General features: G+C 45.6%; 2 protein-coding genes across 3 annotated transcripts; both read left to right on the top strand.

Moving 5' to 3' along the window:
* The first annotated feature begins 1,679 nt into the window (after positions 1-1,679).
* On the top strand, positions 1,680-5,833 carry LOC137799612 (transcription factor Sox-10-like). Its single transcript, XM_068596424.1, has 4 exons — positions 1,680-1,757; positions 2,109-2,771; positions 3,181-3,452; positions 3,580-5,833. Exons 2-4 carry the CDS (start codon positions 2,332-2,334, stop codon positions 4,362-4,364), a joined length of 1,497 nt encoding a protein of 498 aa, XP_068452525.1. The 5' UTR covers positions 1,680-1,757; positions 2,109-2,331; the 3' UTR covers positions 4,365-5,833.
* A 1,463-nt stretch (positions 5,834-7,296) lies between these two features.
* rnaseh2a (ribonuclease H2, subunit A) lies at positions 7,297-10,220 on the top strand. Of its 2 annotated transcripts, XM_068596441.1 has the most exons (9): positions 7,297-7,398; positions 7,748-7,882; positions 8,094-8,165; positions 8,287-8,413; positions 8,514-8,601; positions 8,739-8,876; positions 9,054-9,141; positions 9,344-9,467; positions 9,858-10,220. In XM_068596441.1, exons 2-9 carry the CDS (start codon positions 7,756-7,758, stop codon positions 10,018-10,020), a joined length of 927 nt encoding a protein of 308 aa, XP_068452542.1. In that variant the 5' UTR covers positions 7,297-7,398; positions 7,748-7,755; the 3' UTR covers positions 10,021-10,220. The 2 variants fall into 2 exon arrangements, with proteins under 2 accessions (XP_068452542.1, XP_068452543.1); XM_068596442.1 differs by lacking the exons at positions 7,297-7,398; positions 7,748-7,882 and adding an exon at positions 7,924-7,997.
* The last annotated feature ends 5,142 nt before the right edge of the window (positions 10,221-15,362 follow it).

Here is a 15,362-nt window from a genome sequence, read left to right as displayed (position 1 = left end):
TCAGGAATATTTTTTAAAGCCACGTTGACTCTGAAACAAAAAAATGACGTCATCTTTAGTCTCCTCAGATATCTGCGTGGCGCGGTGTTTCTAGTGTCACGTGTAACGTGCACACGAGATGAGGAGGCTCAAGATGTGACAGAGAGTTCACATCAGATCCAAGATGCCGAACTATTATATCAACATTTATTTTCGAAAGAAATATTTTGGAACATTTCAAATGTTTGTTGATATTTATTATCCTGCGAAACTATGCCAGGAAGTGGCCAATATATATATATATATATATATATATATATATATATATATATATATATATATATATATATATATATATATATATATATATATATATATATATGTCCCATCATGTCATTTGTACCTATAATACATAAACACACACACACACACACACACACACACACACACACACACACACACACACACACACACACACACACACACACATATATGAATATATTAAATATATTCTATTATCCGAACCGCTGTGGTCTTGGGGCGCTGGAGCAGATCCCATCTGTCAAGAGGTGAAGGCAGCGTTCACCTGGTCGAGACTCCAGTCCATCAGACACAGAGACAACCATTCACACTCACTTTCACACCTACGGGACATGTAGGGTCCAGTTAACCTGAGCTGCAAGTCTTCAGACTGCGGGAGGAAGCCGGAGAACCCGGAGAGAACCCACACTGACACGGGGAGAACCTGCAGACTCACACTGAAGGAGCTGCAGACCGGGATCTGAAGCCCAGACTACACCACCGTGCAGCCCTCTCTCACACACACACACACACACACACACACACACACACACACACACACACACACACACACACACACACATATATATATATATATATATATATATATATATATATATATATATATATATATATATATATATTTAAATTACAGTAATTCTTAACAAATCTAAACCTGATAATTTGTATAAATAATTGAGTTTGCCAGCTGCGTAATGATAACGTGTATTTAGTTTAGTTTATTTAAAAAAATATTATAATAGTTTTTAAATGCAATTTAGCGTCGGATAGAGAATATTGATTGACTAAATTATTGATCACTAACCCAGCAATCTAACCATTTACCTGATCATTTATTTATTAGCCTGTATTTGCTATAAATAAGTCATTAATTTACTGAAGGTATAATCTCTGATCCTGTATCATATACTTGTGTTATGAATAGTAAAACTACAAGATGAAACTGACTTTGGTTCAGATCAGAGCAGAAACGTGTTTCTTTCTTGAACGTGACCGCACGAGGCCGAACCTCTCCTGGTGATTGTTTACTTGTTTGATAAAACGTGTCAACACGTCCCACAGAGCGGCCTTCTCCTGCTCCTCAATGGGCGCACTGTGGCTCCTTGAAGCCACTCCGATGTAAAAATCTCACCTCTTCCTTGTTGGAAATGTTGCAGTGATGGACAGACGGGCATTAACAGTGCGCGGCTCCCGTCCAATCAGAGCGCGACGGGGGTAATTACGGGGCCAATCAGAGCGCGGTGCGGTGCCCGGGAGGGGGCGGGGCCGTCTGTGTGCTGGAATGCCGCCTCTCTGGGAATGTTTTCCACTTTCAATCACTTTTTTATTTTTTTTCTCTCCCAGTCCTCCTCACAAGGCGCTCTTTAAGCCCCGGTGTTGCCACACAGAGCAGCCATTCATCGGCTCTACAGGCAGCCACACACACTCCCATGTCGAACCACTGGACATCTAAATTGGTAAGTTATGTAATTTTTTTTAACATTAAATTTATATGATGAAGGGGATATTTCATATCTGTATTTAGGCCGCGTGCCAGTCGCATTATTTCTTATTGGAAGAGGTTTAGCGTTCATTTAAGGCTTCGATGAAAATACATGTTTCTGGACGCGTTTCTTGTCCAAATAGCATTATCATTATTAGGCTATTATTATTGGCTGGATGCGCCGTTAGATGGTCACTTTTAATCCGCTAACCTGTTTATCTTAAGTAAAGTAAACCTGCTAAATTATATCTTTTTTTAATGTTTGGACTTGATTAGAACTGGATTATTTCTTGATGTGTGTTTTTTTTTTTTTAAATTTTTTTAGGTGTGACTGCTTTCGCTGAGACGGTTTTCCAGACGACGGCTGAAAGGATTTGGACACTTTACGCAGCAGCATGGCTTTACCTGAGAGGAGTCAGCAGTAACTGGGACCGTGTCATCGTATTCAATCCAAACCAATCAAGCCACGCGCAATAATCTGGACTCTCTCTCTGAAACTCATTTCATATTCTCGGATTGAGCGCTAATTAAAAACAACAAAAAATAAAATGTCCGGCGAGGAGCACAGCCTGTCCGAGGCGGAACTGAGTCCCGGAGGCTCAGACGACGGTCACTCGCTGTCACCGACTCAACCCGCGGCGCCGCCCCGCCAGGAGTCCCCTCTGGCCGGGCCGCCGCCGCAGCTGACCTCGCTGTGCGTGGCGGACGGCGGCGAGGAGGACGGAGGAGGCGACGCCGTCAAGTCGGAGCTCGACGACCGCTTCCCGATCGGCATCCGGGAGGCGGTCAGTCAGGTGCTGGACGGATACGACTGGACGCTCGTGCCGATGCCGGTGCGCGTCAACAACGGAAACAAAGCCAAGCCCCACGTCAAGAGGCCCATGAACGCCTTCATGGTGTGGGCGCAGGCGGCGAGGAGGAAACTGGCGGACCAGTACCCCCACCTGCACAACGCGGAGCTCAGCAAGACCCTGGGCAAACTGTGGAGGTTTGTATGAGGGTGTGTGCGTGTGTGTGTGTGTGAGTGTGTGTGTGTGTGTGTGTGTGTGGGGGGGGGGGTTGTTCCACAGAGGAACAGTGTGGCCACAGTCGCGCGTTTCCTGTGTCGCCTGTGCGTCGAGGATAAGTGGGGGCCTAAGCAGAAAGTGGCAATATTATAAACTCAAGCTGGTGGTTGTAAACAAGGAAATCACATAGAAACCCCTTAATATAATTGATATGTGTCACTAAAATGGCGAGTTTGACCCTCCTTATCCTCTTTCGCTTGAATGCGACAATAGTTATAATTATTTCAGACATATGTTAATGCGGTCCCGTTAATTTAGACACAGGCCTGTGAGACTAACATCGCTGCTTGTCCCCCCCCCCCTCCTCCACCCTCCACCCTCCACCCCCAGGCTCCTGAACGAGGGCGACAAGAGGCCATTCATCGAGGAGGCGGAGAGGCTGAGGAAACAGCACAAGAAGGACTACCCGGAGTACAAGTACCAGCCCCGGAGACGTAAAAACGGCAAACTGGCCACTGCCGGCGAGACCGACAGCCAGGGGGAAGGGGAGGCCAGCCACTCCCAGTCCCACTACAAGACCCTGCACCTGGAGCACAATGGCGGGGCGGGCTCTCCCCTGGGCGACATGCACCACCACCACCATCACCACCACCATCCTGCTGGTATGGACACAGTCCTCCGAGTTTACTCTCTCGCGTTTGAGGGGAACGTAGCAACAAGTTGATCAAAATGAAAAGAGAAAGGTCGTGTTGTGTACCTGCTCACGTTGTCCCTGCTCCTCTCCTGTAGGTCAGGGTCACAGCCCCCCCACGCCGCCCACCACCCCGAAGACAGAGCTCCAGTCTGGGAAGCTGTCGGATGCAAAGAGGGAGGGGGCAGCAGGGGCGGCCGGAGGATCAGGGGGGCCCAGGGGGGCCCTCGGTGTGGGAGCCGACGGGGCCTCTGGGGGCTCGTCCTCGTCGGGCGCCAAACCCCACATCGACTTCGGCACCATGGACATTGGCGAGATCAGCCACGAGGTGATGTCCAACATCGAGCCGTTCGACGTGAACGAGTTCGACCAGTACCTCCCGCCCAACGGCCACCCGCAGGGCGGGGGCCCCGGCGCCGGGTCCTCGGCCTCGTCCTACGCCTACGCCCTGGCCGCCGCCAGCGGGCACTCGGCGTGGCTCTCCAAGCAGCAGCAGCAGCAGCCTCAGGCCTCCCCGTCTTCCTCCGACCCCTCCAAGGCGCAGATCAAGAGCGAGTCGGCGGCCGGGGGCCACTACGCCGAGGCCTCGTCCTCTCCCTCCTCAGGCGCCCACGTCACCTACACCCCGCTCAGCCTCCCTCATTACGGCTCGGCGTTCCCCTCGCTGGCCTCCAGGGCTCAGTTTGAGTACGGAGAGCACCAGGCCCCCGGGGCGTACTACGCCCACTCCGGCCAGGCCCCGGGGCTGTACTCAGCCTTCTCCTACATGGGCCCGACACAGAGGCCTCTGTACACTACCATTGGAGACCCCTCCAGCGTGGCCCCCTCCCACAGCCCCACGCACTGGGAGCAGCCTGTTTACACCACACTCACAAGACCTTGAGGGAGACCGGCCGAGCAGAGGGAAATATGGGAAGTGTGCGAGTGGATCCGTGTGTCTGAGGGTGTGCAAATATGTGAGTGTGTGACTGTGTGTGTGTGTGTGTGTGTGTGAGCGCCCGTGCCATATTGATGTTATACAAGAGGTTTTTACTTTCTTTTTTTTCCTAGCCGATAGGATGCAAGACGCATCCACGGGGCCTCAGACATTTAAAAGAATATCCACAAACTCACGCAACATAAAGCGTGAATCATGGGTCAGCTGCCAATCAGAGATGAAATATGCCTTAACAAACGTGTGCCATCGTAATTTTTATAAGTGTAGGTGTACGGGAGGTTCGTATCCAAGACGAGTGCGAGACCGAGCGGACGTCGCATCGATGAGTGACTCTGATTTGACCCAGAAGCGATGGGTTTAGATATCGACATAATCAGATTTTATTAACCAAACTAAAGCTGAAAAGATATGGGGGGGGGGGGGTTCTTGGTTCTTGATGTTATTGTGTTATTTTATATGAGTAGTAAGTTTATTGTCGTTGTTGATATCCTAGGGTGTGACTTTATTGTGACTGATTTGATAATTACACTAATACATCTGCACCACTGCTTTGGGAAAAGCATGTTTTTTTGTTTTCAACAAGATGTTCCCTCAAGTTTTTTTCTTCTTTTTTTTCTTCTTCTTCTTCGTGGCCAGAAAAGGTAGAGGACAACTTTATCTTTGTACATAGCACACTCTGTGTTTCTATCCTTTCACCGCATTGACTTTACGGAACTGAACAATTTAGCATTTAAGGGGAAAAATAGGAAAAAGAGAGGGAAAGAGATGTATGTTAGCTTAACGCTCAGTCTTGGGCACTTACCTCAACTCGGTTCATTTTGTGCCAACTGCAAAGGAGAAATAGGACACTGGATACCTGTGCTAATAACGCTGAAGGTGTTCACAACTTCAGAGCAGTCCGCCTGTGCTTCTGTCTCTTGCTTTTTAAGTATAACATTTTCGAGTCGCGTCGGATTTCTTTCCAATAACTGAGTTAAAATCTATAAGTGCAAAGTCTCCACCAAATCTCTTCAGATAATTGGCCGGCTTTGGGTCCTACTTAAGGATTAGAATCACATGTACGACTGCTCTGCGCTGCATGTAGGCCAAAAGCATGTTTTCGTCTTTCCAGTTTTTTTTCTTCTTTTCTTCTTCTTCCCCATATTGTGCCCAAACGGCCCTCTTCCTCTTCAGCAATGTGAATAATGGTCATTACCACGGGCTGCACCTCTATTACGTGACGCAGCCGTCATCATTTTATACTGACCCCTCTTACCATGTAGTTATTATTTTGTATGTCAGTAATAATGCATTGTGTGTCGCCCCTTTGCTTCTTCCATTTTGTATAATTCTGGATAGTTTTGTAAAGTGTTTGCTATACATTCACTTGAGTATTTTTGCTTCCATACGAGAAAAGCAATGTCGAAATGTTATTGTTGTCATCTATTAAATCAATTTATTTATAAAAAAAAAAACATCCTGTGTCAGAGTGTCATTTCAGTGGAGCAGTAAGCAAGTGAGGGGTGAAAAAGAAGAAAAAAAATACAACAACACGCAGCTGACGTGTGAACTGTAATAACAACGCAATCAGTGCCCCACCAAGCTAAGCTGTTTAGTGTGTTTGTGTGTGCGGGAGGCTAAAATTGACTACTAATTCCCCACATTTAATCGGCTGGGGACTGCGTGTTACTGAGAAACACAAAGAGAGCCATTCAGCGATGCAAAGGGACAGAAAGAGAGAGAGAAGGGGTGGGTGTAAAGAGCCAGAGGCAAGGCCAATTTCAGCTGAGAGAAGCAGCGTACACTTGGACTTTTGTACGGCTTCCCTTTCACTCGGCCCTCTCCGCTCCACCTGAGGCTGCCTTCCTGCCTCCACACCCAGCTGCTGTTCAAACCCATTCAGCAGGCATCCAAAAATCTGAATGTCAACTTTATTGTAGTGGGCGGGATTGTGTGTGAAGAAGTTCTAGGACAAAGGTGATGATGGATGAGGTGGTGTTTTCTTTCTTCTTTTCCAAATCTGAAGGTTTCAAATCTGGCGAGAAGCCATCAGTAGAAGTTCACAAGGATGCAAAATGCATTGAAAATTCATGGTCAAATATTAGAGAGATAGAGATGGATAAATAGATATATCAATTATATTTGAGTACTTTAATTTACAAAGTAAGTTGTACTTCACTGTAGTTATACAGTGGAGACAGCTTGTTACTTGTTATATAAATATATATATATATATATATTTATATATATATATATATATATATTATAGCTTGTTTTATATATATATATATATATATATATATATATATATATATATATATATATATATGTGTGTGTGTGTGTGTGTGTGTGTGTGTGTGTGTGTGTGTGTGTGTGTGTGTGTAGAAATCTGTTAAAATGTGCTCCCTGGTGACAAACTGTTTTTTTTTTTTACATTATGAAGTGTTACTAACAGCGATTTAATGATTTGGTATATATAATAACAAATATGACACTCTGAAAAGGGGTCAATTCCTTTATCAATAATTTGACTTTTGACAGCTTCAGTATATTCTGCTGATTACTGGTTTATATGGCCCACTTTTTTATGACTTTTATAGTCGATCAAACCAGTATCGGTCCTCCAGACCAGCTGGTGGCGGTAATGCGCATTCAACGAAGAAGAAGAGGAGCCTTCCTGTACAGTATATTGTTGGAGCTACTTTATCACACGGGCTTCCAAAGCGGATAGGGATACCAGACTTCTTAATACACAGCTAATATATGTATATGTATTATTATATATTATTTTCCCCGACACACTCTAATACGGAATATGCGGAGCGCAGCTACAATGTGGACTCACAATACGTCCAGTAGACTGTAAACGCGAAGAAGAAGAAAAAGAAGACGAAGAAGACGAAGAAGAAGAAACCAGTGACGTCATTCTAGGCGCGCCAAATCTGGAAGAGAAAAGAAACACAACACGGCGTTGTGAAGAGTCCTGTCATCGTCTACTGAGGTGAGATTGAGCTTTGTTCACGACGATGAAGAGTCGTGTTCTTAAGGGAGTTTTCGCGAGAGCCTGAACTGCTCTTTTGACAGAAAACCCCGGTCACAGCGGCCGGTCCGGCTCGAGTAACGGCAGTTAGCGAGCCGGCTAACGTTTGAGTTTGCGACGTGAATAACGGTTCAAGCGCGAGCTCACGCTTCTGCGTGAGTTTGTCGCTTCTCGTGAGACGTCAGCTGACATGAGACGGAGTTGTTCATCGAGTACATTATTAAAACAAGACGAGATAAATATATCTTAGTCTCTCTCTCTCTCTCCCTCTCTCTCTCTCTCTCTCTCTCTCTCTCTCTCTCTCTCTCAGCCGCTGTTATGGACCTCAGCCCCTTTGACGCGGACAACTCGGTCAGCTGCAGACTGGCCTCTCAGATCCCGGATGTCTGCCGGACTGAGGACTGCTGTTTGGGCATCGACGAGGCCGGCAGGGGGCCTGTGCTGGGTACGCTGTCCGCCAACTGTCCCTACACTGTTTTCACTGAGAGCACATCCCTGACATCCTCTGTTGCAGTCACCCATAATCCATCATGGAGATGCGATACACTCGTCTGTCACGGGTTTGACTGCATTGTGTCATGTGTTTTAGCATCCACTGAGTTCATTGTGTCATGTGGTATTCAACGTGTTGACACTGTTCATGTTCTGTGACGCAGGGCCGATGGTGTATGGAATATGTTTCTGTCCGGTTTCCCAAAAGCAGAAGCTGAAGGAATCCAAGGTGGCAGGTAACCCCGTCTGCCTGCATCTCCACAGACGCTGCACAGTTTTTTGTTTTTTTTGTGTGTGAGCTCTTTCTTCTTCGCCATTTTTCAAATTTGTGATGCATCTCTGACGCTCCCTCATCAGATTCAAAGACTCTAACGGAGACAGAAAGGGAGAATCTTTTCCAAACACTGGATGAAGCCAAGAGTTATATCGGCTGGGCTGTGCATGTTCTCTCCCCAAACACCATCTCCACCAGCATGTTGCAGAGGTATGTGTTACACATGCCGTACACCGCACACTGAGTGTGTTCTCTTTTTCATTAGCTGCGTTTTATATTCCCACCCTGACGCGACGTCTGCTTGTGTTAGGTCAAAATACAACCTGAACGCCCTTTCGCATGACACAGCTATTGGTCTCATCCAGTATGCCTTGGACAGTGGAGTACAGCTCAAAGAGGTATGTGATTCATGTAAATATACAGATGGACGCTTCATGCTTCATTCAATTATCCTCATTTTCACTCATACGTCTCTTTTCTTTGCTCTCTCCTGTTTGCGTGGCCTTCCCTCGTCCACCTCCCTGCTTCTCTGCAGGTCTTCGTGGACACAGTCGGTCCGGCGGATAAATACGAGGAGAAACTCTCAAAGCTCTTCCCGGGTATCGAGGTGACGGTGAGACCAAAGGCCGACTCCCTCTTCCCCGTCGTCAGTGCCGCCAGTATCTGTGCAAAGGTGAGTGGCTAAGAGCCGACTGGATCTCTCTTCCGCGGTCGTCACGGCTGCTTACATGGATCTCCTTGTTGCCTCTGCAGTTGTAGTTCAGGGTCATAGAGCCAACGGCTGCTGCAAAGCTCAGCGTCCACATTTCAGCTTTGTTTAAAATCAGTCAATAGCTTTCTGTTTCTCAAGGTGGCCCGGGATCGCATTGTGAAGGGCTGGAACTTCACGGAGGACCTGGGAGATGTGGATGCAGACTACGGCTCTGGATACCCCAATGGTGACAGAAACAATGAACAGCTGTTATAATCCCTCTATAATGATATCTGTGATTTAGAAATACTTTAGAATTCACCCCTAAATCAACAGATTTTTTTTTTTTCTTTCAAATTCCATACCTCTGCTATCGCTCTCGAGACTAACACCGTTATTGATGCATGTAGATAATCAGATCATTTCTCTCTTCCTCTGTGTGTTTTCAGACCCCAAGACTAAAGCGTGGTTGCTGAAGTACCTGGACCCAGTGTTCGGTTACCCTCAGTTTGTTCGATTTAGCTGGAGCACTGCCCAAACGCTGATGGACAGCAAGGGCGTGACAGTCCACTGGTAAAATAAACCAACAACTTCATTTTGACCAAAGTCCATAGATGTATAAAAGCAGAGGTTTATTTTGGGAGTTAAAGAACACATTTGAGACTCTCGCATTAAAACATCATCGTTATCTGTGACTCTCTGCCATTCAGTGACAGTGATACAAATCATTTTCTTAAAGCATTAAAATAGTTTCAAGCTGTTAACCAAGTCCAAAGAAGCCAAAAACAACTTCATAAGAAAAAAAGCTTTTAAAATTAGCTTTTGCGTGTGCATGAGAAAACCACATCCCGTTTGATTCCCAGGTCATGCTTCATGTCTGTGCAAATCCTTTTGACTTAATAGACAAGAGCTAACCGCAGTGTAAAAACATCTGTTTTGTTATTTGAATGAATCTGTCCTCAGGGAGGACGAGGACGAGGACGGGGAGAAGGCCGCCCAGCGCCAGAGCAACAAGTCCATGTTGTCCTACTTCAGTGCATCAGCTGGAGGTAACGACCAACACCCGAGCCGCCAGACACACCGCTTCTTCAGGGAGCGCAGGCTGAAGAGCCTCGCCGCGCTCTGAAGACCACACAGTAGAAGACACACGCGCACTGACTGGAAATCATGAGCTCTTTATGTGATTATGACACAGACCTGGACTTTGATGAAACATTACAGACATTTTGTATTTGTATCACCAATGCAGACGTAAATGAAAATCTTTATTTTTCCTGTTTGTACCAGATTTTTTATTTTTATTTGATAAAACCCTTGTGTCGCCTTCGTGCGAGTGCTTGCTTTAAAGTTCTACACAATACTGGAAACAAAAAGGCATTGTTGTGGAATGTGTTGCAATCTTTAATGCTAATACTGCCCCCTGGTGGCGATATGACAAACTACACCAGGGTTTGAAAATACTGTGAAAGACGATGATCACACTCTGGATCCACAAACCATGTTGTGTCATCTGACATGAACAAATGCAAAAGTATCATCAAAAAAACATGACAAACTGCAGAATGAAAACACTCTGCACAGCTGGTTCCACCAACAATGACATCACAGTCCTCATGGTGGTACTGCATAAAGACCAGAGCTCATAGATGTGTTATGCACCACATACCACATCCTGAGTTTGGTTGCACAAAACAAGGAATTCAAACATTCATTACTTGTCAATTGACAAAAGGAAAGTTGTCCAATGTTGACTAAAACAACCATACACAGTTTAAACATTGCCTGAATAAAATATAGTCTAAACTCAGAATTCACATTGACTGTCCAATCAGAGTATAATAAACCAGGGCTGTCCTCGACCAATGAGAATCTCACTTGAAACAATCGACTAATCGCTGAGTTTAATCCATTGATCTGTAAAAATGAGTTTCTCCACAAGGAGATGCAAAAGCACCACTTTGACTCTTGTGTTCAGCACGGAGGTGCGCGTAGGTTTCTTGGTAATAAAGTCGTTCTGCATTAAAAAGCTTTTTAAATGTATTAAGTGACTAAAGACATCTTAGTTGACAAATCAGTACAATGACCCAACAAGGCGCGTTTGGCTTTGCATCGCTTGACCTTGAGACGTTAGCCAAATGCTCGTCTTAGAAACGTCTATCTCCGGTTGTTGTTGTTGTTGTTGTTGTTGTGGATATGTCTGACGTCCTCTGAGAGCTTCAGTCTCTTCTGACTCACCAGCCAACACACGGGAAACTTCACGTGTGACATTGCTCATGTCGCTACACAAGAACACAAAACTATGTCGTCAGAAAAAAGCAGACAGTAAAATAGAGGAAGGCACGTCCGTCCGTCCGTCCGTCCGCCGCCGCTAGTCCTCGTTGGGTTTGTGGCGAGACTCTCGGGTCTTCTTCCCGCAGTTCATGGCCAGAGTGGAGAGCGCAAACGAGGACAAGATCATGATCGAGCTCCCCACGAAATGAGACGACGCTCCCCTGGAGCTCCTCCTCAGGACCCTCCTGTGGAAGGGCTCTCTGTCGGGGGTCTCTCTGGTGCTCGCTGGCCGGACCGCCGGCTCCATGGCGAGAGCGGTTTTCCTGGCCGCAGACGGCAGGTTGTCCGGAGGCCAGATGCTCGTCTGGGTCTGTCTGACACGCGTGGAAGCTCTTGATCTGTCTGATTCCTTCCCTGATCTCTTCCTTCCCCGTTTATAACCTCACGCCCTCCCAGCGCTAATCCCTCTCAGTAGCCTGGTCTCATGCTGCGTCAACGGGATTAAAGAAAGTTGTCGGCGGCCTGCAGAGGATCAAGTCACAATCTATTTCTGTCTACGAGATCTCCTTCGCTGTTCTTTCCTGGTTGATAAATGGAGTTGTTTATTGGATAGAAGCTTTAATAATTAGAAAAGGGCATAAACGATGCAGCAAGGAGTGCAGAACACAGTCATGATGGTCATCTACACAACTGCAAAGTAGCTCTTCACGCCTCGATGAGAACAGTGCATTTTGCACAAAGCGTCTTTGTTAACCAATAAAAAAAGCAGACATCAGCACCGAGGTACACAGGAGGTGATGCTTATGTTCTGCTAATATTTGGCAGCTAGGTTGCGTTGATTATGAACTGTAATTGATGCCAGAAGAGTCACTGAAGAGAAGATCAGTCACAGATCATCAGAACATCTGATTAGGAAACGCTACAACTCAAAATACAAGTTATTTATTATTGTTTTCTTTTCTAACGTCTCCTGTCAGGCACATAGTTTGTCATTAAGGACTTCAGTTTTTATTTGTAAGTTAATATTCTGCATCTCCGTCAGTTATTCTCAAAGTGGAGTCTGTGAGTAGTTTATGAGTTATAAAATTGTGCTTTATCATTAAACGTTGCTTATGAACAGATGAGGACCGTTTGCACCAATGAAACATTTATATCGTGTCCGTTACTCACACGCGTGTTCGCTTTTAGCCGATAGAAACTGAAGATTGTTTCACGCAGCGAAACGATTATAATCTTCAGTTGAAGCACTTTTTAAAAGTCATCTTTATATTGGTAAACGTGTACATCTTGTATTATCTAAGAACTATACCAATCTTTCAGAAAGCTTTTAAATAAGATTTTATGTAGGCTCTGCATGTTGTCAAAGACAATTTGAATATAATATTAAATTATGTTTAATTCAATAATACTGACTCACTTAAATATGCAACTCACCTGTATACTACATACTGTGTACTTATACGTCAGAAGAAAACATTGTAGTATTTTATGTTACAGATTCAGACTAAATGAAAATATAGTGCTTTTTTATTGAATAACTTTCCCCCTTAGACTCTGGAGATGAACATTTGTCCTTATTTTCATACATATCTACTAACAAAAACACTGAGCAGTCGAGTGCCTTCAGCACCATGGAGAGCTCCTCCTCGCTGTGACCCGGGTCTCGAACCCCCGAGGTCGATACACACGGTCCGCTTTTCTTTTAATGGCGTCTCTTTAATTGTGCAGATTGTATTTCCGGCTGAAAGCGCTGATGAATGAAGGCGTGCCGCTGACGCTTCAGCTGCGAGTCAGGAGAAGCACGAGGAATGAAAACTAGAGGAATGTTTGAGCTGCATTTGTCTTCTTTAGCTTGTGTGTAGAAATCCAAACGAAAGAGAACAAATATATGATTGATGTATAATATATAAGAACAGTAGGTTCATGCAGTACTTGCTGAATGAGGTTAGTATTGATATCAGGACTAATATGGAGGTGAGAAATCAAAATAATGACATCATGGATTGAGGCAAAACAAGTCAGCAAAGTGGATGAAGTGAATGATTTCCTGTGTGAGCATCAGCTGGTGCAGCGTGTGCTGCTTCATATTGTTCATTTATTAACAGCAGTCGATGATGAACTTGGAGTGAAACACGTTAAGACGAGTTCCCGTTCAGCAGAAAACAACCTGCGCTGTTTGTTAAAGGTCTCTGAAGACAAAATGGATTCTGCAAAGGTCGTCTGTCGGTGACCTTTCGGAGGATTTCTTCATCAAACTGCAGATGTTTCTGTTTGGCGTGTCGTGATGGCATCGTTCAACGATTCTTAAAAACATTTTCCTGAGTGCATTTTTTTTTACAGATCATTCAGCGATTTCCTCTCGAGCCGTCGCTCTTTAAATTCTCAATGTGTTGAACGTTCTTACGGCCTCTGATCCACCAGCTTCTCCTCTGTGGATCAGCTGCACAAACCTGGACGCCGGATTAAATCATCTCCGTCAAGCTCCTCCGGCGGCCTGACTTTTGCTTTCCCCTCTGGTCTGATGGACCTGCGGTGGCTCTTTCCTCTGGAGATTCCTGTTGCTTCCAAATGAAAACTGTGACTCAGTCGCTCAGCGGCCCGGAGCATTGTGCGCATTCAACAGCCAGAGATATGCTTCACCTCAAAGTACACGCACACAGAATAGTGGCTTTACTTTAGTGACATGCAGGTGATCTGTAGCAGCTTCATCTTCTGCCCTCACAGTTTGTGTGAGCATCCAGTTCAGGGTTCAGGACGCTGCTGGTGTTTCACCCGGGAAGCAAATGGACGACAAATCCACTGACGGTGATCACAAATCGGAGGAGCCGTAAAGATGAGAGGTGAATCGCAGTCTGGCGCTCTGAGAGGCTGAAACTGTTAAACCGCTCCAGTTCCAGTTGTGGCCTCACGATGGCGCCAGAGGACGCCGATCAGGGGATCGACCAAAGGTCAAAAAACACAATGAATGTGTGGAAAGTTAATCCGTGCAACAGCTGTCGAGTCACACACACAAACACACACGAACAGACACGCACAAAGCCAACATGTTTTGACCTGTCAGGCCCTTAAACACACTGAATGTGTCTTCACTGTGTGTCGTAGCAGCAACCACATGGATCATAACGGAAAAATGATTCAAACACACAATAAATACTCCGTTAAAAATGTGTGTAGCCGACCCGTGTTTAGGTTTTAACTCCTGGCTGTGAGGAGAAAATACAATATTATTACATGAAAGGGTCCACATTGAGACCTTTGATACTCAGCTTACTTTAAGCTCATGTGAGTAGCATGGCGGCTAGCCTGGTTAGCATCGACCTCATCACAAAACAGCTTCAATGTGTGTGTATATTTATTAAAGCACCAACGGATAATCGCTCCAGAAAAGGGAATTTGAAGAGAAGCTGCCAGTTGATATTTGCCGATGAAGACGAGGGACGCGAGCCTTCAGTCAAACTAATTCACGTGCAACTGCGCCAGGAGGCGTTGCTATAGAAACAGGATGTTCCTCCCGAAAACCAACGTCTGAAGGCGAAACAGAAGAAACCAAAACGCTCCTCAAGTTTCACAGAGATCTAAAGCTTCTGGCCGGGCGGCGCCGGAAAAACCTCAAGAAACTTCACATGGAAACCTTTGTGATTAAAAGCTCTGTGATGTATAATATATATATATATATATATATATATATATATATATATATATATATATATATACACACACAAACTCTATTACCCGAGCCAGCAGGAAGTGGCTTCCCATCTTCACGCTGAGGACTGAAAGCCACTTAGCCAATCAAGCTGCACATACATTATCTCATCCTCTTGATCTCCTTCGCCTCCTCCCTCCGTCTCCGTCAGGTTTTATGTATGATGACCCCCCCCCCCCTCAGAGACCGCCGGTCCTATGCTGTTTTATTTAGAGGAGCTTCTCTCTCCCAGACTCGGCTTTTAGCACAGCTGTAGTCTGTGACCCACTTCTCCTCAGACGCCGCTGAGGAGAGAGGGAGGTGTTCTGAGGAGGACGATTTTTGCAGGATAAGGAAAACGAATGGATGACGAAGAATGACAGGGAGGGGGGGGGGGGGGTTAAGGGAAGAAAGAGCCGGAGCCGTGTGCAAAATGATCCAACAGTTGGGGAAATTGTCGCCTCACACGATTGCCTGAATATCCTCTGCAGAGAATGAACATCTTATCCTGT

This window comes from Clinocottus analis, unplaced genomic scaffold (assembly GCF_023055335.1).
Source record: "Clinocottus analis isolate CAN_PGR_092001 unplaced genomic scaffold, fCliAna1.0.p SCAF_37, whole genome shotgun sequence".
Taxonomy (NCBI): Eukaryota; Metazoa; Chordata; class Actinopteri; order Perciformes; family Cottidae; genus Clinocottus; species Clinocottus analis.
Note: the sequence above shows the minus strand (reverse complement) of the source record. Positions and strands in the feature narration are given on the sequence as shown.

Excerpts from the sequence above, each read along its gene's own strand:
- rnaseh2a (XM_068596441.1), top strand. The coding sequence starts at position 7,756 with ATGGACCTCAGCCCCTTTGACGCGGACAACTCGGTCAGCTGCAGACTG. Across the intron at positions 8,414-8,513 it reads TCCACCAGCATGTTGCAGAG|GTCAAAATACAACCTGAACG; the intron begins GTATGTGTTACA and ends TGCTTGTGTTAG. Across the intron at positions 9,468-9,857 it reads AAGGGCGTGACAGTCCACTG|GGAGGACGAGGACGAGGACG; the intron begins GTAAAATAAACC and ends ATCTGTCCTCAG.
- LOC137799612 (XM_068596424.1), top strand. The coding sequence starts at position 2,332 with ATGTCCGGCGAGGAGCACAGCCTGTCCGAGGCGGAACTGAGTCCCGGA. Across the intron at positions 2,772-3,180 it reads ACCCTGGGCAAACTGTGGAG|GCTCCTGAACGAGGGCGACA; the intron begins GTTTGTATGAGG and ends CTCCACCCCCAG. Across the intron at positions 3,453-3,579 it reads TCACCACCACCATCCTGCTG|GTCAGGGTCACAGCCCCCCC; the intron begins GTATGGACACAG and ends CCTCTCCTGTAG.